Raw genomic sequence first — 23232 nt, 5'->3', positions numbered from 1 at the left:
TAATGACGGTGAAGCTGTCAGCGCTCACCATCATTGCTCTGTAAAACTGACAGCAACTTCTGGAGTCTGCACATGCTCAGTTAAACGGGGAAATACCGAAGTTGCTGTCAGTGATTCCCCGCTCCTCCACAGTGTGCACAGTTGTAGTCCTCGTAGATGCAATCAACACAGCGAATTGACATGAACTTCACTGTAAAAACCCTTAAAAAAGTTAAGCTTTGTTTAATGAGGTGTAACTGATTTTTTAATGGCATAATAAGTCATAATTACTGCTGAACAACCTCTCTGGCCCTGAGAAACTAATTTTATATTTGTGGAATGTCAAATTTCTCCATTATGATAAAAATTCCTAGGTTTTTAAAATAATAAAAATTATTTTTTTAAAGATTGTTTATGATATTTCAGCTTCTACCTTAATCCCATGTATATGTCCCAATCTTTATTTTACTCTCTGTAAAATTATTAAAAAGTGAAGGATAACAGTGCTTTTTACTCCCTGGTTTGCTGCCTGTAAGAATCTTTCAATGTGATTGGCTGCTTAGCCTGCTTGATGATATCAATGTTGCTGGACTCTGTATATCCCCTACAGGTGAAGCTAGAATGAAATTAATGTTGGGAAAGGTGAAATCCATGCCACAGAGATCACTAGATCTTTGTGGGCAGCTTTCTTCAAAGTCAACGGCGAGCGCCGTCACTTCGCCGCTGACCGCAAAATCCACATTAATTTTACAATTTAAAGTAGGTGCTACAAAAGACCTAATGACAGAGTTAATTCAGTGACTAAAGTAACATCAGTGGGTATTTATAATGTTTTGATTTTTGTACCTCAAAGAATCCCCCTTGAGCAGCAAAATGTGCAGCGTTGAACCGTTCGTTTTGTAGAACATTAACCTCACATCCTTTCTCCAGTATCGCACATACAACCTCGATTGCCCCTTCTCTTGATGCTTCCATTAAAGCAGTATGACCTGTTGCCTGCAAAAGTAAATAAAATGTGAAAAGATTTATCAAGCTCAATCAACAAATGGGTTTAACTTTGTTACCTGTAGTCTGTAATGAGGTTAAATTATTACAGAATGGAATGTACTAAACAACAAATCACAAGGTAGGAATAGTGTTTGGAGACCAATATAAAATTCCTGATAAGTGTCTTATAATGAATTATAATCAATGACATTACCCCTTGGAATGCCAACAACCAGAAAGGGATCCAGAGAAAGCTAAAAGATTCATTTTAGGCACCCTACATAAAAGGTGGCCTGCAGGTACACATATTGTTGCTGAAGTTCCGCAGTGATCTACTGCTATAACTCTGGTGGGCGACTGGCCGATTCCCTAAGGAAATGGCATCAATAGCTGAAAATTACCATTTCCGCATTTTCCTGGGGGGGGGTTCCTGCTGGTCTTCCACCAGAGTTATGGCGGGAGACCAGGAGAACCCTTGTGGAATTTCAGGGCCCTTCTGCCTACTTACTGCTGTACTGTCTACCCCCCGCCTGAGGAATCATATCCCTCTAAAAAAAAAACAAGCTCTGTTCCCTGTTTCTCATATTCCAATCCAGTCCCATGCCTCCTCTCAAGTCAGCCCTTAACTTCTTCCCATACTCTATCCCAACTCAGGCTCCAGCCCCGCACTTTGGTGCTCCAGTTCCTCATTGCAAGAGAGAGATGAGATCATTTTGTGGATATCAGAGGATTGCATCTCTGATCTGAGTCTTCTTCCAGCTCTCAATGGTACCTAATTATTTGCACTGTATTAATATGCTTTTCAGAAGATCATAAAAGATAAGTTTGGATGAAGAAGATCCCTCAGTCCTTTTGATCTCAGTCTTCCAGAATACCAACAGTAATATCTTTCTATTAAATCATCGAGTCATTTCCTAAATTAGTCCATTGTCCTGGACTCAACAGGCCTGAAATTTGCTGGGTTCTCACACCACCACAGGAAGTGCAGGAGGTTTGAGATTTCTAGGGTAGCTTTTGGGGAAAGTGAGCCTCATTTGTCTGTTGAAATTCCAAATTTTACCTTTCTTTTCCTTTTCTTAAGATTAAAATATCTGTCAACTGTGAGCTATAAAAATGTTTACATTTCACTAGAATACACCATTTTTAAAGTAAAAAGTCATCTTTCCAGTGGAGAATGTTCCCAGACCCTTTTAGAAATTGCACCACCAATTGTCACAGGATAGGGAAGGGGACAGCATTTGGAAGGACTGCAATCTGTTGCCTATAGCACTGATTGAGAATGATCCTACGCTCAATAAGACATCCTTCAAATCCCTTATTTGCTATTAGGCAATTTTTTTTCTGCTGCTACTGCGAGAAGGATTTAAATATAAAGAAAAATAATAAATTCCCAGAATGACAAAAAAGGGCACATTATATGATCTTACACTTGCAGCGGAGAAACTGCGCTCAAGGGGAGCATGAGTCAGATGGGACTACAACATTGAGTCCCTGATTCTCTGGCCTGTGCTCCCTGTGAACATGGCTTGGGGTGTGGAATCGCTAAATTAGCCTATACAGTACCTTTCAATAAAACCACTATAAAGTCCCTTCTGTTTTATGATGAAAAAATTCAGTTCCCACATTCACTGTAGATTTCAAAGTACAGGAAAATGGACCAAATAAAGGCTCTGGATTGTCCTTCGCTTTGCACCCCATATCAGTACAGCAATAAATGAAGGAAAATTGGGTGGGTAGGTCTACTGCCATATCCCTACCCATGCAGCTGCCAACCTGAACCGCCCCTCCCCTCACTACAGGGGAGTAGGCTTCCTGAGCCAGACTGCCACAACACATGTAAAGGATGTGGGGCCTAGAAACCCACCAAATGTTCCTCCTTTCTGCTGCTCACACCGACCCCTGACAACAGGGGCCGAAAGGAGAGAGGTGGTGGTTATCTATGGAGAAATGGTGAAGGCCCACTGATTCTTCTTTTGAAGGAAGCACCTCTCCCTCTCCTCTGGCAGTAAAAATGCTCCTTTGTGAGGCTCCGGCTTCGTCGAGGCCGAACACTAAATTTGCCGGCAGAGGCTCTTCAGCCTCCTTTAAATGTGGTCCCTCCTCTTCTGGTGATGCAGCAAGTACAGCACCGCTGACTTCTTCCTCGCTTGCGGTGGTGGGCTTCCTCTTAATGCATGCTTAAAGAGCCCAAACCCAGGAAATTCAGGGCTGCAATGATGGGTGGAATTCCCACCCCAATCCTCCCTCAGCGACAAATCTGCCCCGGAGGAAAGTCCAGCCTAAAGTCTCAAACATCAAGATTTCCTTTTGAGGAAGGAGAGATGTCCCCAGCCCACATGAAAATAAATTTTGTTTGTTAAATACTTGTATCTCACTTCTTGCATTCATATACTTATTTGGATATAGGTAGCTGGAGCACAGGTCAGAAATTCAGTCACAGAGGCCACCAAATCCCATAGGATTTTCAGTCCAGATAATAGGTCTAAATTCACAACATGCACTCCTGAATTCAATTCCCTACACTGGGAGTGAAAATTAATAGGGCCAGATATTCCGATCCCTACGGGTGGGTACACGCTGTGTACCCACCTGTAGGGACATTGGAAATGCCGGTTTTAGGCATGCACTGCGCATGCGCTGGAAACCGGCATTTCCGATCTGTCAAGCAAGCTCTTGACAGATCCTCCGGCTACCCAGGAGAAGGGCCTCTGCAAGCGGATAGTTCCACTTTCTGGAGACCCTCCGCCCGCAGAAAACCCTTACAATTCTTGCACCTGGTAAAAGCGTAAGGCCTACTTTTACCAGGATAAGAGTTGAAAAAAATAAAACATTTCCACTGATTTATCATTTAAAAATACTTTAAAAAAAGATAAGGGCCCCGAAATTCCATTTCCTATGGGTGTGTACGCGTTGTGTACTCACCCGTAGGGCCAACGGAAGTGCTGGTTTCACGCATGCACCGTGCATGTGCTGGAAACTGGAACTTCCGTTCTCTGAAGAAAGGGGTTCACAGGTCAAACGCCTGTGCCGGAGAGGCAGCGCGTACGCCTGGAACTTCCATTTTTTTCGAGGTTGATGTAGTACGGGTAAGTCGGTAGCAGCTGCGCCTGGAAAAGCAGGCGCAAGGCCTGCTTTTAACAAGGTAAGAGGTGATAGCAGTAAAATAAAAAATTTTTTATCACTTATTTATCATTTTAAAATACTTTAAAGAAAGGTATGTTTATTCTTAGCCCCGTTAAAAACTTTAATTATTTTTTTCAAAAATTTTAATTTTTGTTTAAAATAGTTAATTTATGTAATTTATAGTCATTTTAAAAATGAGATTTAAAAAAAAAATGTATTTGAAGTTTTACTTATGTTTTGGGGCTGATCTCTATTCATAGATTTGACAGGGCTTCCTGTCAAATCTATGAATGGAGATTCCCTGCTCCGATTGGCTCTCCATGGTCCACGCTGCGAACTAGCTGCGCCCCTGGGATACGCGTGCCCTGCACACCGGCAGTTTGAGGAGGCACATCAACGGAATTCTATGACGGCCCAGAGCATTACAGTCGGCGCGGTTCGTTTGTGCCCGCGGGAAGCCTCCGACTGGAATTTCTGGGCCAAGTTTATTTTTAGCCCCGTAAAAACTTTAATTATTTTTTTCAAAAATTTAAAGTTTTGTTTAAAATAGTTAATTTATTGGACTTTCAAGTCATTTTAAAAATGTGATTTTTTTAAAAATGTATTTAAAGTTTTACTATGTTTTGGGGGTGATCTCCATTCATATATTTGACAGGTCTTCCTGTCAAATGTATGAACGGAGATTCCCATCTTTGATAGGCTCCCCATGGCCCACGTGATCCCAGGGACGCTGCAAACTACCTGCGCCTCTGGGATACGTGGACCCTGAACACCGGCAGTTTGGAGAGGCCCAGCATCGGAATTGTGCGCGTCCCGGGAGCCCTCGGGTAAGGACGCAAATTTTTCCAGATCGCAGTCCTCCACCCGTGGGAGGCCTGCGATCGGAATATCTGGGCCAGCATACCTACCCTGCATTTTGCTTCCTTCCAATAGGAATGAAGAAATGTTAGGGCTAATTCCTGTGGTAAACCACTGTTATACCTGCCTGTGTGGGTGTTTGTATTCCACTGTGTACATGTCTGTACATGCCTCGGCTGACTCCTCCCACGAGTCCAGGTATAAAGGTGACTGCTCCACAGTCCCTCTGTATTCTGGACTGGTCGACCACTCGAGGCACACCTTCATTCTCTTGTTAATAAAAGCCTGTTAGTTACTCGCTTAACCTCAGTCTTTTGAGTAATTAATAGCGCATCAATTTTATTAACAAGGTTTTTTTATAATGGAGAAGATCCTCACACCAGCATGCCTGGACTTAGACCATCGGGAGGCGGACGCATCCACCAAGTTTGCTCACTGGCTTAGGTGCTTTGAAAGATTCCTGATCGCCTCCGCTGCAACGGTCAAATCGGATGAGGACAAACTGGATGTCCTGACCTCCAAAGTGAACCACCGAGCGTACTCGGTCATCCAGGACGCGACCTCGTACACGGCTGCTCTCAAGCTCCTCAAGTGAACGAGGTGTACGCTAGGCACCTCCTGGGGAGTCGTAAACAACAACCTGGGGAATCGACCGAGGAATACCTTCAGGCACTGTCTGTGCTTGGCCGGGCCTGTGGTTGTAAGGATGTAAAGGCTGCCGTGTACGCAGAGGAACTTATCCGGGACGCTTTTGTAGCGGGCCACAGGTCCAATTACACCCGACAGCGACTGTTGGAGCAGAGTGACCTCGACCTCAACAAGGCCTCTGAACTCGCACTATCATTGGACGCAGCCTACCGGGGCATGGATGCCTACTCCTCTGCACCGTGGACGCCGCGGGGAACGACAGCCTGGGACACGGTAGGACCGTCTCATAGCGCCGTGCCACCCCAGCCACATCCCAGCAACGGCCCAACTACCGCAGCAGTGTCCCAAGGCCAGAAATGCTACTTCTGTGGCCAGGCCAAACACCCCAGAGCGCGCTGCCCGGCGAAAAATGCGATCTGCTCGGGCTGCGGGAAGAAGGGACACTACGCCAGCATCTGCAGGGCCAAAGCCACCCCGAACCCCAGCAGCGCCGCGTGTGGGCCGTGCGGGCCGCCATCTTGGGCCTCCCCAGCCATGTGCGAACCACCGGAACAGCAGCCATTTTGGACGCCTCCAGCCACATGGGGATCATGGACGCCGCCATCTTGGACGCCAGCCGGGACGCAGCAGGCCCCCAACACCGCCTCATCTGATACCCGCTGCGACACACCGACCCCTACGCTGGCCTCCGTTATGCTGGACCAAGCGAGACCGCACCAACTGGCCCGGTCCACAATGGACATTAAGGTAAATGGTCACGAAACAACCTGCCTTTTTGACTCTGGGAGCACGGAGAGCTTCATCCACCCCGACACGGTGTGGCGTTGCTCTCTCCCAGTCCTGCCTGTGCACCAGCGGATTTCTATGGCCTCCGAGTCCCAGTCGGCGGACATTGGCGGCTACTGCGTGGTGACACTCTTAGTAGACGGGACTGTGTACGATAATTTTAAACTTCTGGTCCTGCCCCACCTCTGCGCTGCCATTCTACTGGGGTTAGATTTTCAGTGCCACCTTAAAAGTGTTACGGTGGCGTACGGTGGACCCCTCCCCCCACTCACAGTCCGCAGCCAGCAGCTTCCAAACTGCCCGCCGCGCACCAGGTGCAACCTCTCCACACTCAGAGTCACCCCCCCCCCACTGTTTGCTAACCTCACCCCCGACTGTAAGCCCATCACCACAAAGAGCAGGCGATACAGTGCCGGGGACAGGGTTTTCATTAAAACCGAAGTGGAGCGGCTCCTGAAGGAGGGGATTATTGAGGGCAGCACCAGCCCCTGGCGAGCCCAGGTTGTGGTCGTTAAGACCGGTGAGAAGCAGCGCCTGGTCATCAACTACAGCCAGACAATAAATCGCTACACCCTGCTGGACGCTTACCCACTCCCCCGCATAGCTGATATGGTCAACCAGATCGCGCAGTACCGCGTCTTCTCGACCATTGACCTGAAATCAGCGTACCACCAGCTCCCTATCCGCCCTGAGGACCGCCAGTATACTGCCTTTGAGGCAAACGGACGCCTCTATCACTTCCTTAGGGTTCCCTTTGGGGTCACCAACGGGGTCTCCGTCTTCCAAAGGGAGATGGACCGGATGGTCAATCAAAATGCGTTGCAGGCCACTTTCCCATATCTGGACAATGTGACCATCTGCGGCCATGACTTGCAGGACCATGACGCAAACCTCGAAAAATTCTTCTGCACCGCCAAACTCCTCAACCTGACGTATAACAAGGAGAAGTGCATATTCCGCACAACCCGCCTCGCCATCCTTGGCTGTGTTGTGGAACACGGAGTCATCAGTCCCGACCCCGACCGGATGCGTCCCCTTATGGAACTCCCACTGCCCCACTGCCTCAAGGCCCCGAAGAGGTGCCTAGGGTTTTTCTCCTGTTACGCCCAGTGGGTCCCCTACTATGCGGACAAGGCCCGTCCGCTGATCAAGTCCACCTCTTTTCCCTTGATGGCAGAGGCCCGCTTAGCCTTCCACCGTATCAAGGAAGACATTGCCAAAGCCACCATGCACGCAGTGGACGAATCCATCCCCTTCCAGGTGGAAAGCGACGCGTCCGACTTTGCCCTGGCCGCTACCCTCAATCAGGCGGGGAGACCCGTGGCCTTCTTTTCACGAACCCTCCAGGGCCCGGAGACCAGGCACTCTGCTGTTGAGAAGGAGGCCCAGGCTATTGTGGAGGCTGTGCGTCATTGGAGGCACTACCTGGCCGGAAAACGATTTACCCTGCCCACTGACCAGCGTTCAGTTGCTTTTATGTTTAACAACAAGCAGAGGGGCAAAATCAAAAACGACAAGATCTTGAGGTGGAGAATCGAACTTTCCACCTACAATTACGAGATCTTGTACCGGCCCGGGAAGCTCAATGAACCCCCGGATGCTCTATCGCGTGGCACCTGCGCCAGCGCGCAGATCGATAGACTGCGGGCCCTCCACAATGACCTCTGCCACCCGGGGGTCACCAGGTTCTTCCACTTCATCAAGGCCCGCAACCTGCCTTACTCCATTGAGGAGGTCAGGACCATGACCAGGAACTGCCAAGTCTGCGCTGAGTGCAAACCGCACTTTTATAGACCAGACAGGGCTCACCTGATAAAAGCCACTCGCCCCTTCGAGCGCCTGAGCGTTGATTTTAAAGGGCCTCTCCCCTCCTCCGACCGCAATGTGTACTTCCTCAACATTATTGATGAGTACTCCCGTTTCCCGTTCGCCATCACCTGCCCGGACATGACCAGTGCCACGGTCATTAAATGTCTGAACGACCTCTTCACCCTGTTCGGTTTCCCCAGCTATATCCATAGCGACCGGGGCTCATCGTTTATGAGCGACGAACTCCGCCAGTACCTGCTCGCTAGGGGTATTGCCACAAGCAGGACCACCAGTTACAACCCCCAGGGGAACGGACAGGTGGAAAGAGAGAATGCGACAGTTTGGAAGGCCGCCCTGCTAGCCTTAAAGTCTAGGGGCCTTCCGACCTCCCGCTGGCAGGATGTGCTCCCCGATGCGCTCCACTCTATTCGGTCACTGCTCTGCACTGCCACTAACGCCACCCCTCATGAGAAAATGTTTGTCTTCCCAAGGAAGTCCACATCGGGGACATCACTACCACCATGGCTGACGTCCCCAGGGCCGGTCCTACTGAGAAGACACGTGAGGACCCATAAAACGGACCCCCTGGTCGAGAGGGTCGACCTCCTCCACGCCAACCCCCAGTATGCTTACATTGCGTACCCAGACGGGCGGGAAGACACAGTCTCCATACGAGACCTCGCACCCTCGGGGGCCGCAGTAACCCACTACCACCCCCCCCCACGATCCAATATCCAACCCCAGCAGACGGCACGCCTGGGCCCCGCGACCCGCTCGACACCCACGAGGACTGCACACCAGTGCCCCAGCCTACGCGGGACTCGACGCCGGAAGCTTCACTGCCCCTGCCTTCGCCACGTCGATCACAGCAGCAGACAAGACCTCCGGAGAGACTCCAATACACAAACTTTTAATACACTTCACCCCGCCGGACTCATTTTTAAACAAGGGGTGAATGTGGTAAACCACTGTTATACCTGCCTGTGTGGGTGTTTGTATTCCACTGTGTACATGTCTGTACATGCCTCGGCTGACTCCTCCCACGAGTCCAGGTATAAAGGTGACTGCTCCACAGTCCCTCTGTATTCTGGACTGGTCGACCACTCGAGGCACACCTTCATTCTCTTGTTAATAAAAGCCTGTTAGTTACTCGCTTAAACTCAGTCTTTTGAGTAATTGATAGCGCATCAATTCCCCAATCAGGTGAGGAGCGACACTCACTAGAAACACTACTCACGAAGCCTTTGGTCTCATTCTCCGTCCATTTAAATGAATAGATGGAAAAGCAGCAACCCTGGGGCAAACAATTTCCTGACCAGCATGCCCTGTGAGAACTGCCTCTCACTAGGAGCACCCAATTGGGGAAATCATTCCTTTTTGGGTACAGCTACAGCTTGAATTACAAGCTCGTGTCCTACCGCACTTTCAGTGTCACAGATTTATAATTAGTTCTCAGCTTTTTTGGGTGGGTGTGTCAGCTTTTTTTTAATTTTTAAGGCTCACAATTAAAATTCACTCTTCTTCCCCCTATTCTTCATTTATAGTTGCACGTTCTCTCTCTCCCCCACCCCATTTGTCACTGGCATTCTATTTCCTGTGCTTTCCCCTGCCATCGTATGCTGGAGGTCCTTCCACTCACCTTCCCCTCAGTTTACACTGGTTTTCTCCTCCCTCCCAGTTCATCTTGGCCCTCTCCACCTCTCCCAACTTATACCTCCTGCTGCTGCTCCAGGGGGTTGAATGATAACATTTCGGGTGAGCATTCCTAATATTGGCATTGGCCATTTAGGACTGAGTTGAGGAGAAATGTCTTCACTTAGAGGGTTGTGAATCTTTGGAATTCACTATTCCAGAGGGCTGTGGATGCTGAGTCGTCGAGTATATTCAAGACTGAGATCGATAGATTTTTGGACTCTAACAGAATCAAGGGATATGGGGATCAGGCGGGAAAGTGGAGTTGACGTCGAAGATCAGCCATGATCTTATTGAATGGCGGAGCAGGCTCGAGGGGCCGTATGGCCTACTCCTGCTTCTAATTCTTATGTTTTTGTGAGAATCCCTATCCACAGTGTGCAGCGGTATTCAGTCACTAAAAGCAGCAATGAGAAATAAGAGCTAGGAGCAACACTATGAGGAAGATGGGGCAACATGTACAAACACGGTCAAATGGACACTGCCTTGATATATCAACCATAAAATCACACCATAATATGCATGTTAGAGGGGGTAGTGGTCTGTGATAAAAATTACTGAGCATCAGTAATCAGGTCATGAATTTTACACTCCTTCTCAAAGGGAATGGGGGAAGGTCAGTCAAGTGTGATAAAACAGCCAAGGACTTACAAAAGGAACTGGATAAAATCTGGAAATGGACAAGGCAGTGGCAGAAGAAATTCAATACAGATAATTGCAAGGTACTGGAAGAAAAACAATGGATGTAGATATCACAAAATAATTCATTAAGAAGGCCATTCAGTCCATCTTAATTCATCTATCCAGAAGACCCTAAAATTCTTCCACTGCTGCATCCAATTGTTTCTTAACTGATTCCATAGTTTTCATGTCCATTACTCTGTCCAGGGGTCTAGTCCAAGTTTAACTAATTTACATTGAGTTTCTGAATCAAAGGTCCTGATCTTTACTGGGGCTCGGGAAACCCGGGAATCCAGGAAACATTTTTTTACACAACGAGTTGTTGTGATCTGGGAATCCGGATTTTCCCAAACAGTGTGGACTCCACAGCATGTGCGGTTTTATTTCAACAGGATCCCTGCCCAGAAGCCTGCCTGATTGACAGGCTCAGGCGGGGAACACTGCAGAAGAGGCTGCAGCCCAGGAGCAGGTAGGGAGCCTGCAGCTGGGGTAGAGATCGCGAGCGGGCAGAGGCGTGGGTACAGAGTGGCTCGGAGGGTCAGGGGGTCGGAGATAGATCGAGGGCAGAGATGGGAAGTTGGTGATCGCGGGGTGGGGGGGGGTCCGATCGTGATGATATGAGGAAACATTTTTTTACACAGTGAATTGAGATCTCGAATGCACTGCCTGAAAGGGTGGTGGAAGTAGATTCAATAGTAACTTTCAATAGGGAATTGGATAAATACTTGAAAGGAATTTTTTTTACAGGGCTATGGGGAAAGAGCAGGGGCATGGGATTAATTGGATAGCTCTACCAAAGAGCCGACACAGGCATGATAGGCTGAATGGGGTGGCGGGGGGCGGGATGTGTGGATGGGAGTTGTGTGGTGTGGGGGCGTGCACAGTATGTAATGTGTGTCTCTGTAAATAAAGGCTTGTAAGCAACTAAAGACTATTCTCTAGTCTTCTATCCTTCATCAACTGGCTATCTGAGTTTTACAATCCTTACCTTAAACTTAGAATTTGGATCAGCACCTTTGTCTAGTATCTGTAGACACATTTCGCTGCATGCTGCGGCCTGTTCACAGGCTAGCAGGAAGACTGGCTTTCCATCATTTGAACAGTTGTTAACATCAGCTCCATGAGCTAGCGCAATCTCCACACAATGAAGGTGGCGAATAGTGGGAGCGATGCAGTAATAGAGAATACCTGTGTAAAATTGGTAAAAAATTAATGCTTAAAAGACAAAAACTTCATAGACTAAAGCAGAGTCAACATAGTTTTATGAAAGGGAAATCGTGTTTGACAAATTTACTAGAGTTCTTTGAGGATGTAATGAGCAGGGTGGATAAAGGGGAACCAGTAGATGTAGTGTATTGGGATTTCCAGAAGGCATTCGATAAGGTGCCACATAAAAGGTTACTGCACAAGGTAAGAGCTCATGGGGTTGGAGGTAATATATTAGCATGGATAGAGGACTGGCTAACTAACAGAAAACAAAGAGTCGGGATAAATGGGTCATTTTCCAGTTGGCAAACTGTAACTAGTGGGGTGCCACAGGGATCAGTGCTGGGGCCTCAACCATTTACAATCTATATTAATGACTTGGATGAAGGGACCGTGTTTACTGTAGCCAAATTTGCTGATGATACAAAGATAGGTGGGAAAGCAAGTTGTGAGGAGGACACAATGGGCTGGATTTTGCCAGCCGAGACAAGTTGGGGGCGGGACTGCTGCCTTCCGGGTTCTAGTCCCGCCCCCAGTGACGTCTGATGAACAAACGCTATTTTGCCCTGATTGGCCTTGTTAAGCCCGCCCTGTGGGCTTGCCGGCCAATTAAGGGAAAGCCGGTGTCAGATGACGTCAGTGCATGACACTTCATCTGCCGGTTTTCTTAAAGGGACAGGCCCCATAATTTTTTGACAGATGAACTGTCAGTGTTTGACAGCATTGAGGTTCTGTCAAACACTGACAATCACTGTCCAAAGGTGAGCTCTTGCACCCAGGCTCACCAATGATTCTCTCCTTAGGAGAAAACAGATGGCAGCTGCATGTGAGATTGCAGAAGCCATCTGTCAATTCTCTCGATCAGATGAGGCTTCACAGAAACATCAAATCTTGTCACCTGCAGATACATATAAACAGAATAAAAATATTTCTCACTACATTCTCTCACGTCATACTTACCTGTGCACCATTGCACCCATCGCACTACCTCTGCAACTGTCATTTTCACACTGACACTGCAGCAGACGCACAGCTCGCCTCGCTGACCATGGCAGGGTTTCCCGCCGTCGGGAAGCCCGCATCAGCAGGCGTAAAATGGGGAAAAGCCTCTAAACTACCTGTTAACAGGCAGTTAATTGGCTCTAATTCCCTTCCCGCCGCTAGGAGACAGGTCCCTGTGTGAGTCGGGGACCCGCCTCCCGGGAAGATGGTTCGGAGGCGGGTTGGGAGCTGGGTTGGAACCCGCTCCCAAATTTTCCCATTTTCCCAGCAGTCTCGCCTCCTCAGGGCTGGGAAAATCCAACCCAAAGAGTCTGCAAAGGGATATAGATAGGTTAAGTGAGTGGGCAAAAATTTGGCAGATGGAGTATAATGTGGGAAAATGTGAGGTTATCCACTTTGGTAGGAAAAATAAAAAAGCCAATTATTATTTAAATGGAGAGAGACTACATAATGCTGTGGTACAGAGGGATCTGGGTGTCCTCGTACGTGAAACACAAAAAGTTAGCATGCAGGTACAGCAAGTAATTAGGAAGGCAACTGGAATGTTGGCCTTTATTGCAAGGGGGATGGAGTATAAAAGTAGGGAAGTCTTGCTACAACTGTACAAGGCACTGCTGAGACCACACCTGGAGTACTGTGTGCAGTTTTGGTCTCCTTATTTAAGGAGGGATATACTTGCATTGGAGACAGTTCAGAGAAGGTTCACTAGGGTCATTCCTGTGATGAAGGGGTTGTCTTATGAAGAAAGGTTGAGCAGGTCGGGCCTATACTCATTGGCGTATAGAAGAATGAGAGGTGATCTTATTGAAAAATATAAGATTCTGAGGGGGCTTGACAGGGTAGATGCAGGGAGGATGTTTCCCCTTGTGGGGGAATCTAGAACTGGGGGCATAGTTTCAGGATAAGGGGTCGCCCATTTAAAATGGAGATGAAGAGGAATTTCTTCTCTCAGAGGGTCGTGAATCTTTGGAATTCTCCACCCAGAGAGCTGTGAAGGCTGAGTCATTGAATATATTCAAGGCGGAGATAGACAGATACTTGAGCTACAGGGGAGTCAAGGGTTATGGGGAGTGGGCGGCAAAGTGGAGTTGAGGCCAAGATCAGATCAGCCATGATCTTATTGAATGGCCGAGCAGGCTCGAGGGGCCTAATGGCCTATTCCTGCTCCTATTTCTTAAGTAAAACAATTCTGTTGCTGATAGAATTCTGTATGATACCTAGAAACCTGTCTGCTTTAGCTATAGCTTCATGGCATTGGTCATGAACTTTTAGTGAGTGATGCACTATCACACATAGATCTTTTTGTTTCACCACTAGCTTCAATTCTGTTCTCTGTAGGGTGCAGGCATATTTAGCATTAGAGCCGCCCATGTGCATAAAACGATACTTTTCTAAGTTAAATGCCATTTCCAAACACGGGCTCATTCACCCAACACATCGAGATCTGCTTGCAGCAGTTGAGCATCCTCTGTAGTCCTAACACGCGCACATAACTTGGTATTGTGGGCAAACTTGCAGACGATTCTCTCAATACCTACATGCAGGTCATTAATGAAAATACTGACGGTCAGTTTCATCTGTGTCGAAAACAGAGATATGAAAGTTTGATATTACTAAAGCGGTGTGTCTTTCAGTAATACACAATGAATGAAACAAAGGAATAAGCTTGATTTTTCTAATAGTTATGACATACTGCAAAGTCACTGTTTTGATGAGTCAGTAACATGCAACAGATTTATGGCAAAATTGATGATAATATTGCTTTAACTGCAATCAACAGTGTGCATTCAAAATGACTGCCACCGAGGTATGTTATGAACTTTAGAAACTTCTATTTACACACCAGTTCTTTCGATGATTATCATCACCACAAGCTCAGGCATGTTTACCTCTTGTTACCGTGAAATACACTGGAAGTAAGTCCTAGACGTGGTAGCCACAACATGATCAAAAGAGTATATTGCCTTTTGAATAGGAATATATTATGTTACTGCCAGATTACTACTCTAGTGGCAGTCAATACAAATGCAACCGTTTTAATTACAGTTTTCAAGTTAGGTGCAAATACCTTTGCCATAGTCATGCAATTGCTGCACTTATAATACAGAATTGTTTCAAGAAATAGTTCTGCAATAATGCCTCGGAGAGCTGATGTTTTGGAAACTGTTCTGGTTATATCGTTGGACAGCCGGAAAACACACACTTGTTTTTAAATCACAATTTTCAACCTTGTTTCTAGCTGCAGTATCTTTCCCAAGTGACTAGAGAAGGTCTGCACAGGCCAGTGGGCACAGAACAGAACCACTTCACGCTCCTGCACATGCAACACCAACAACAACTTACATTTATATAGCGCCATTAACATAGTAAAACATCCCAAGGTGCTTCACAGGAGTGTTATCAAACAAAATTTGACACCGAGCCACATAAAGAGATTTTAGGACAGGTAGTTAGGTTTTAAGGCGCGTCTTAAAGGTAGGGTGACCATATTTTCTAAACCGAATCCGGGGACACACAGGGAGGGAGCACAGCAAAGTTGCCAGGATGAAAAATGTAGGTTGTGCAGCCTAGCGAGGCAAAATTTTTAGCAGCCTATATTTTAACAGTTACAGATATACACTACAAGTGCAAAACAAATGTGCATATAATTACCGCGGATGTGACATCACACTATTGAAGCGCGTTTAGACACCATTTATAAATAGTACAATAACACTGTTTGGTTTTGCAGGACCTTTGATCTCCCTGAAGTTGCTCTTGACTCTCGGCTGCTAACGCTGCTGCAGGCTTTTGCTGACACCTGTTCTTTTATCTCCGCTGTGCCAAATGTCGCCGACTGTGTTTTTCAAAAATAAACAGGTCATATATAAACAGAATCATTGGGCGTAACTGTCATCAACCGACAAATTGGCTTCCGAATTGTGACCATTTCGAACAGTGGGGAGCGGGAGGAGATGACAAAATCAGAAGCCCGCTGACAAATCAGCTTGCAACCGCCTGCGATTTAAACTGGTACATCCCATGGCGAAGGAAGAGGGGGAAAATGTGAGGTCTGGTTGTTGAGTGAGGCTGGGTCGGGAGCGCAGCCAAACTCGCTGGCGGATCGTGCCCACCCCTCGGCGCTCGATTGACGTGGACGCTAACCAATAGAACTGCCCCTTACACCTGCCTCAGGGCTAGTCTCCCAGTCGGGGCTCACCGTGGCCATGATTGACAGGGGGCGCCTGGGAAAGAAACGTGTAATCAAGTTAGGGTGAACGGTACAGTGTATGTATGTTGTACATCATATTCCAACACGAGAAATTAAAAGTTAGGGTATTCGGGGACGCGTTTCATGAACCGGGGTCTCTTCCAGGGGCATTGCTTGCCTGGGGACACAGAACCTTATATGGGGACTGTCCCCGGAAAACGGGGATGCATGGTCACCCTACTTAAATGAGGAGAGAGAGGTAGAGAGACAGCGAGGTTTAGGGAGGGAATTCCAGAGCTTAGGGCTTTGGCCGTCAATGGTGGGGTGAAGAAAACCTGGGATGCGCAAGAGGCCAGAATTGGAGGAGCGCAGAGATCTCGGAGGGTTATAGAGCTGAAGGAGATTACAGAGATAGGGAGGGGCGAGGCCATGGAGGGATTTGAAAACAAGGATGGGAATTTTAAATTGAGGCGTTGCCAGACCGAGAGCCAATGTAGGTCAGCGAGCACAGGGATGATGGGTAAACAGGACTTGGTGCGAGTTAGGACACTAGCAGCAGAATTTTGGATGAATTCAAGTTTATGGAGGGTTCATGCAGTTGACTGCTCATCCTGCCAGTGGCCATAAAATATGTGTCCACTTTCTACAGCTTGAAATGCAAAAATGAAGCTGCCAGTAGCAGCAGCAAGTTATGCCACAAATATAATGTGAGGTATGTGGAAAAACAACCAAAATTAAAACGCTGTCTCAAATTGTCAGTGACAATTTTAAGACTGCAACCTCACTAGGCCAGACCAGTAAATCCGAGCAGCACCTGTTTTAACCAAAGGAACAGTGCCAAAACAGTGATGAGGTGAGAAACACTATTGAATTTGGCGTGGGACTCGCTAACATTATTTCAGTGCTCCAATGAAGCCTTCACATATTCTGTATGAAGGATCCAAACAGCAACTAAATTTCAAAATCAGAAAATTTGGTGCCCGTGAATTGTGCACGAGCCTACTCGCCCAATTTACTGAGGCGTGCGCCAGGAATACTCGGGTGTGATCTGTCAGTGCACTATCATGGAATAGGCCCTATAATGAGATCACAATACAAACGCAAACAGATGTTTCTGTTTAATTTTAATTTTGTACAATACTATTTTTGACTGTGGTGTAGAAGTGCATTACTCTCTTCAAAGAATTAATTAAAAGACAAGTTATATTTGTTCCTCATTAGCCTACTCTACATTTTGTCTATTAAAAAAAATAAGCCCTAGATGGGAAGTGTAGACAACATAATGTACTACCCATGTGTTTATTTTTAACGACAGCACATGCATTAAAAATGTGTCTGCCTGCGCCATGTTTCTGTGTATCTGTCTGTTCCTGACTTTGTGTCCATGTGTGTCTGTAACTGTGTCTGTCTCTGGTCTGTGTGTGCCTGTGTCTATGCTTGAATGCCCGCTGTCTGTCTTTACAGTATCGACAAAAAATACATTTATATAGAAAATCAGAGGAATCAGTGACATACTGCATAATCACTGCCTAGTTTTCAAATAATAATAGAACAATGGACCACATGCTTCCTTTGACTGCTTGTGTCTGTTCAAGTGAATTTATGCTATTAGTCTGTGTCTTTGGCTCTGTGTCAGTCCCTCACTATGTCTATGTGTGTCTGCCTATCTCTATTTCTGTGTGTGGCTCTGTGCTACATATTGGACATGTGTGTATATCTATCTGGACCTTGCTCTAGGTCTGTGAGTGCAACCATCAGCCTGTGTCTATGCCAACTTTGTCACTAATTATGTATATGATTTGTGCCCATCTTTATGCCTATGCGAATTGCTGTGACTATATCCATCTGTTTCATAATCTATAACTGAGCCAGGGACCCAAGATACAAAATTAGAGGGCACAGCCAACACTGAGAAAGAATGACGGTAGAGTGGGCAGATAGGTGGCAGATGCAGTTCAATGTAGAGAAATATGAAGTAGTACATTTTGAGAAAAACAATGAAAGTAGATATACTCCAGTATGATTCCTAACAGACGGAGGAACAGAGAGAAGTTGACAGATACCTGTACATAGATATTTAAAGAGGAGAGTTAGGTAGAAAAGTCCAGATAAATGGGAAACTGGGTTTTATATATAGGGACAAGTTAATGGAGTGGCCAAATAGGACGCACATGCAATTTATTGCAGAGAGAGAATGTGAAGTAGTACATTTTGGGGAAAAAGAAGGAAGAATACCAAAGTAAGATTCTTAACTGAGTGAAGGAACATAGTGATCTCAGAGTGCACATAAACAGATCTTCCAAGGTGAGAGTACAGGTAAAAATTATTATAAAAGGGGCAAAAGGAATTCTTGGTTTTATACATAGAGGCATTGAGTATAAAAGAAAGCGATGTTGAATTAGCACAAGACAATTGTTAGGCCATAGTTCAGTATTGAATGCAACTTGATGCACTCCATTATAGGAAGGATATTAGAGCCACAGAAAGGGTACAGCAAAGATTCACTAGAACAGAAATGAATGTTATAGTTATGAGGAACAATTAGAGGCTTTCAAAACAATGAAAGTATTTGCAAGGGTAAATAATCAAAGGTTTTTTCCATGTGTTGTCAAATTGGTAACAAGAAAGCATAGACTGAAGTTTATCATTAGAACAGCATAACCAATTCCAATATAACTTCTGGCAAATCAACCGCTGCAGTAACACTTCTAGACCCAAGTATATAGATCACAAGTAAAAGCTTTGTGGTACAAAAAATATATTTAAATAGAAAATCAGAGGAGTGAATGACACAGTATGGGGTGAATAATTATAATTACATGGGTTCTCTATGCTCACCCACCATAACTGCAGCAGAAGAGTCACAGAAATCCCAGAGCAATGGACCAGATCTTGCTGGAGCGAGGAGTCTTGTGGCATACTAATCACTGCCATATTCTTCTTCAATGACATGCACAAATATAAGACAGTTAAACCTTAGAAGGCAAAGTAAAGTTGCTCAACTCTTATTACAGAAACAGAACACCATATGGGTCCCAATTTGATTCTGCTTTAAATAACTTATGGACCAGAGTGGACATTACACACTTGCAATGTTGTCACTTATGTATTGTGCAGTCCAGTGGGGTCCATTTGTTTCTAGATGTGGTATTACACCAGGACCCATGCATTATCCTTCACATCTCAACCCTTAGATATGCTACAGTCTTATAAGACGCTCCATAATATAGGAGTAACTTTCAGAGTTTGTACTGCTGGCGAGGAAGCCCACCCACCAGCAGTGTAAACTGGAAAATTGTGGACACAGTGTCATGACTGTCTGTCAATTAAGGAGGTTTCCTGCTGGTGTGGCGAACTCAGCAAATCTCCTGCTGTCTCATGTGGTGGACGCTGATTCGCTGAATTCCTTCAAGCAAGAGCTGGACCTGTTTCTGGCTGGGGCGGAGATCACCTCTTACAGAAGGTAGGTACTGCAGGGAATTCAGGACCAGTGTGATTTCCTGGATGAATTTCGATCGCCTAGATGGGTCGGAGAGGAATTTCCCAGATTTTTGTTCCCCCCCTCCAATTGGCCTGGGTTTTTAAATCTGGTTTTTCGCTTCTCCAAGGAGTTCACATGGTTTCGGGTGGGGTGTGACTTGTTTTGCACACTTTGTACAAAAATAATAAATTGCAGGACAATGGAGTATTACAGTTTAACTCTTTATTTACGCATTAGGTCTGATGATCTTACTCATACAGCACCATGGGAAAAACATGGTGTTAGGACCCCTATCCTGGGTCTTCTAAACAATAGTAGTCCTTACAGATGCCTGCAGGCCAATGACAACTCAACATGTGATCACATGTGAATATAATAGGTATTCCTTACAGATGCCTGTGGGCCAATGATAATTCAATATGCAAATGTTACAGGGTGGAGAGCATATTTTGTGATACACAAGGTATCGCAAATGTGTGGCACAGGCTCGATGGACCAGAGGGTCTTTACCAGTCCATCATTGTTCATATGTTTGTATGTAAATGACACACTAAATTATTACACACCCCTTTACTAATGCACAAATCACCCACCAAGTTCAGTGGATAAAAAGATATGCCGTGAGTTATGAATCTCCAGAGTTTGCTGGTAGATTTACCTCTCTCTGCCATTTGCATCGCACAAATGGCATCTCGCCCTTAGCCTCCCTGTCATTTTTAAGAACTTCCTGAATTTGCACATTAATTGCCCATTAAACTCACTGCAGAAAGTTAAGTCTGGTAATTAATAGTGTTTTAACGATGTGATAATTGTTAATGCAATGCCAATCAACCTCTCTGGCCCAGAAATGGAACAATTTAAACTGTTCAATCTCATTCCGGAATGTAGTCAATTGTTAGAGATTTTTAAAATTTCAAAATTTACATTTTTACATTTTTTTCTTACTTTTCCATTCCATCTCTTTTTTTTCTCTCTTTCTAAATCCAATCTTTCTTCCACTCTCTCGATTTCTCTTTCTGTACCTGATTTGACTCTAATTTACCCTCCTTCTCAGTTCTTCCTCTGTTCATTTTTCAATCCTTAAATCTCTACGGTTAAGGAGATGCACTGTTGGTCCCACTAAAGTCCCAGATGCCCCTTTATAAGCTCACACTTCCAACAAGTTATGGTGTAAAAATAATTTGGGTTGAAGAGTGCAGGGAAAAGTCTAACTAACAGCGTATGCCACAAGACTCCTCGCTCCAGCAAGATCTGGTCCATTGCTCTGGGATTTCTGTGACTCTTCTGCTGCAGTTATGGTGGGTGAGCATAGAGAACCCATGTAATTATAATTATTCACCCCATACTTTTATACATTTGACAAAGGGTAAAGCAAATTGTAGGTTCAGACAACAATATGAGAAGCAGAATATAGCGGTCATTAAGCTATAGGTTTTAAGTTACAGATACTGGAACTGAAAATCTGCAGGTCGGTGCATCCCAGTGTAAGTTCTGAGCTGCACCCACCCAGGATCTCTGCTGCTGACTCCGCCAAAGATCGTAGGGCCAAGGGGAACTCTGTTGATTAGTATGTGAATGGTGTGCACCTGCGTAACTTGGAGCACATATTGGGGGCTCATCTGCTCCAAAAGGCCAGTGATTCTGGTTGAAGTTAGCCTCCCTCCTCCAGAATATAAGTGATGCTGCCCATGGGAGCCAGTCTGCAGGCTCGTCGTGATATTCTGCTGGTCTGTCATCTCTTACCACAGGAGTCCACCAAACCTTCGTGCAAAAAACCTCATGTTACTGCTCCTTCTGAAAGTGACAAGAGAACTCTCTTCCTTCCCCCATCTATTTTAATCTCTCTCCCTCATCTCCTCCTCTAGATGAAACATAGCACCAAGAAATAGAGGAAGAGGAAGAAGTGCAGCCAGGCCCCACTGCTTCATGGGGTGATGGGGACAAGCAGGGGAGGAGAAAAGGAGGGGGAATGGGGAGCATGGAGAATTGTGAGGTGGAGAGATGGAGGAAAGGATTACAATAGGGGAGGAGGGGAGGTGAGTTGGAGGGTGGGATGGAGAGGAAAGAGAAGGGGATGGTATGGGGAGAGGAGATGGGGAAGACAGGAAGCAGATGGTGTTGGAGAGGAGGATGGGAGTGAAGAGCAAGGGGAGAGAAGGAGGAGAGAAAGAATTTAGGAGGGAGGGGTTTGAAGAGGGGAAGGGAGTGGTGAGAAGGAAGAGGTGAGAGGAGGAGGAGAAGGGTAGGGGATAGAATCTCAAAGGAAAGTGGGAGGGAAGGGGAGGTCAAGCAAGAATTGGAAGTGGAGACAGGAGCGGAGGGGAGAGAGGGAGATGAGGTGTTGAGGAAGGGCCAAAGGGAGAGTTGGGGATAGGCAAGGTGCTGCGCTGGGGAGCATTCACTTCTACAGCGAGGGGGAAGTGTTTGAGATCAATTTGTATCTCAGTGGGGTGGGAGTGCTGTGCCAGAGAACACCTTTTGTTGATGTACTGCGGATTAGTTTGTCACTGTTTGTTTTTTATCCAATTTTGGCTTAGCGTTGGAGTTTGGAGAATTCACATGCCTTGTTCTGTATTCAAGAAGCAATACCGGTTCTTCTTTCATGAGTTGAGGAGGCGAGAGCTCTTTCTCTGTAGGCCTTGTTCAGCCACGACCAGCCGTAGGTGTCTTTCACCTTATTCTTCAACTAGCTTTTTTGAATGCTTATTAAGGTCAATGATCTAGGCAATATTTTTATGGCACTCTGCAATTTTTACAGTTCATTGTTTTAAAAAAAATCTGCCTGCCTGGTCCTTAAGGTGCTTATCCATTTATACTTATGGTGGCCCTGTCGCATAGCGTTATGTCACATAATGTTCTGCTTACAGTGCCACTTTCTGCTTGGAATACTTTGGAACGTTAACACCAAACACTGTTTTTAATATAATTTTGCGGTAAGAATAATGGTGAGGCTATCAGTGCTCACCGTTATTAAGGAATAAATCGGACAACAACTTCCAGGGTCTGCACATGTGTAGTTAAACGCGGAAATCAGGAAGTTGCTGCCCAAGTTGCCCTGCTCCTCCAGAAGCTTTTCTCTAACAGTATCTCGCCGAGAGACTCGGCATTCATATATATGAAGGGCGTGAAGTTGTGGTACTTACCCACTAGATACCCACTAACCATGCCAGAAAAAGTTAGGGCTTGTTCATTCAAGTGTAAGTGAACTTTTAACAGTGTGATAAGTCTTAATTACTGCCAAAAAACCTCTCTGGCACTGGCAATACACTTTTAAAAGTGTGGCGTCTCATTCCTTCAGATTTTAATTATTATTGGAAAAAGATTTTTATAATGTTTTTTTTACTTCTTCTTTCTGTCTCTTTTATCTCTCTCTCATAATCCCATCTTTCTTTCCCTCTCTTTAATTCACTTTCTGTACATAATTTGGCATTGAACAAACTATTTAGACTCTGCGCTGCTTATTGAGGATTCTTCAATCTGATTGGTTAAGCAGATGCACAGTTCACACAGGTCCCAGATCTCCTGTAGAGGGTGTCGCACTGTTTTAGATTTCTGATCACCACAAGTCATAGTGCAGAAATCTCACTGAAAGTCTGTGGGCAAGTGTAAGTGTAATGAACAGCGGTCATTCGCCACTGACCGCTAAATCTGGCCTATCTTTATTGGTGGTGAAAAATGACCAACATTGTGAAAGCCAGAGCAGTCAGTCAGGAACAGAAAGTAATTAGCGAGGAACAGGCAAGCAATGTAACATACATTAACAGTAATTGACAGCTGATGTTGCAAAAGC

The 23232-nt window shown here is 45.8% G+C and overlaps 1 protein-coding gene across 2 annotated transcripts in view; it reads right to left on the bottom strand.

The window, feature by feature from the left end:
• ankef1a (ankyrin repeat and EF-hand domain containing 1a) overlaps positions 1 to 23232 on the bottom strand; it is a 70194-nt gene that overhangs the window by 44170 nt on the left and 2792 nt on the right. For both annotated transcript variants that reach the window (XM_085981682.1, XM_085981680.1), the window contains exons 3-4: positions 11552 to 11751; positions 826 to 975 (exon numbers count right to left, since the gene is read on the bottom strand). In XM_085981682.1, coding sequence (XP_085837808.1) covers positions 826 to 975; positions 11552 to 11751 — 350 coding nt within the window. The remainder of the gene's footprint in view (positions 1 to 825; positions 976 to 11551; positions 11752 to 23232) is intronic.

Source organism: Somniosus microcephalus, chromosome 3, assembly GCF_052327205.1.
Source record: "Somniosus microcephalus isolate GS21.2 chromosome 3, FLI_Smic_1.0, whole genome shotgun sequence".
In the NCBI taxonomy this organism is placed as follows: Eukaryota; Metazoa; Chordata; class Chondrichthyes; order Squaliformes; family Somniosidae; genus Somniosus; species Somniosus microcephalus.
Note: the sequence above shows the minus strand (reverse complement) of the source record. Positions and strands in the feature narration are given on the sequence as shown.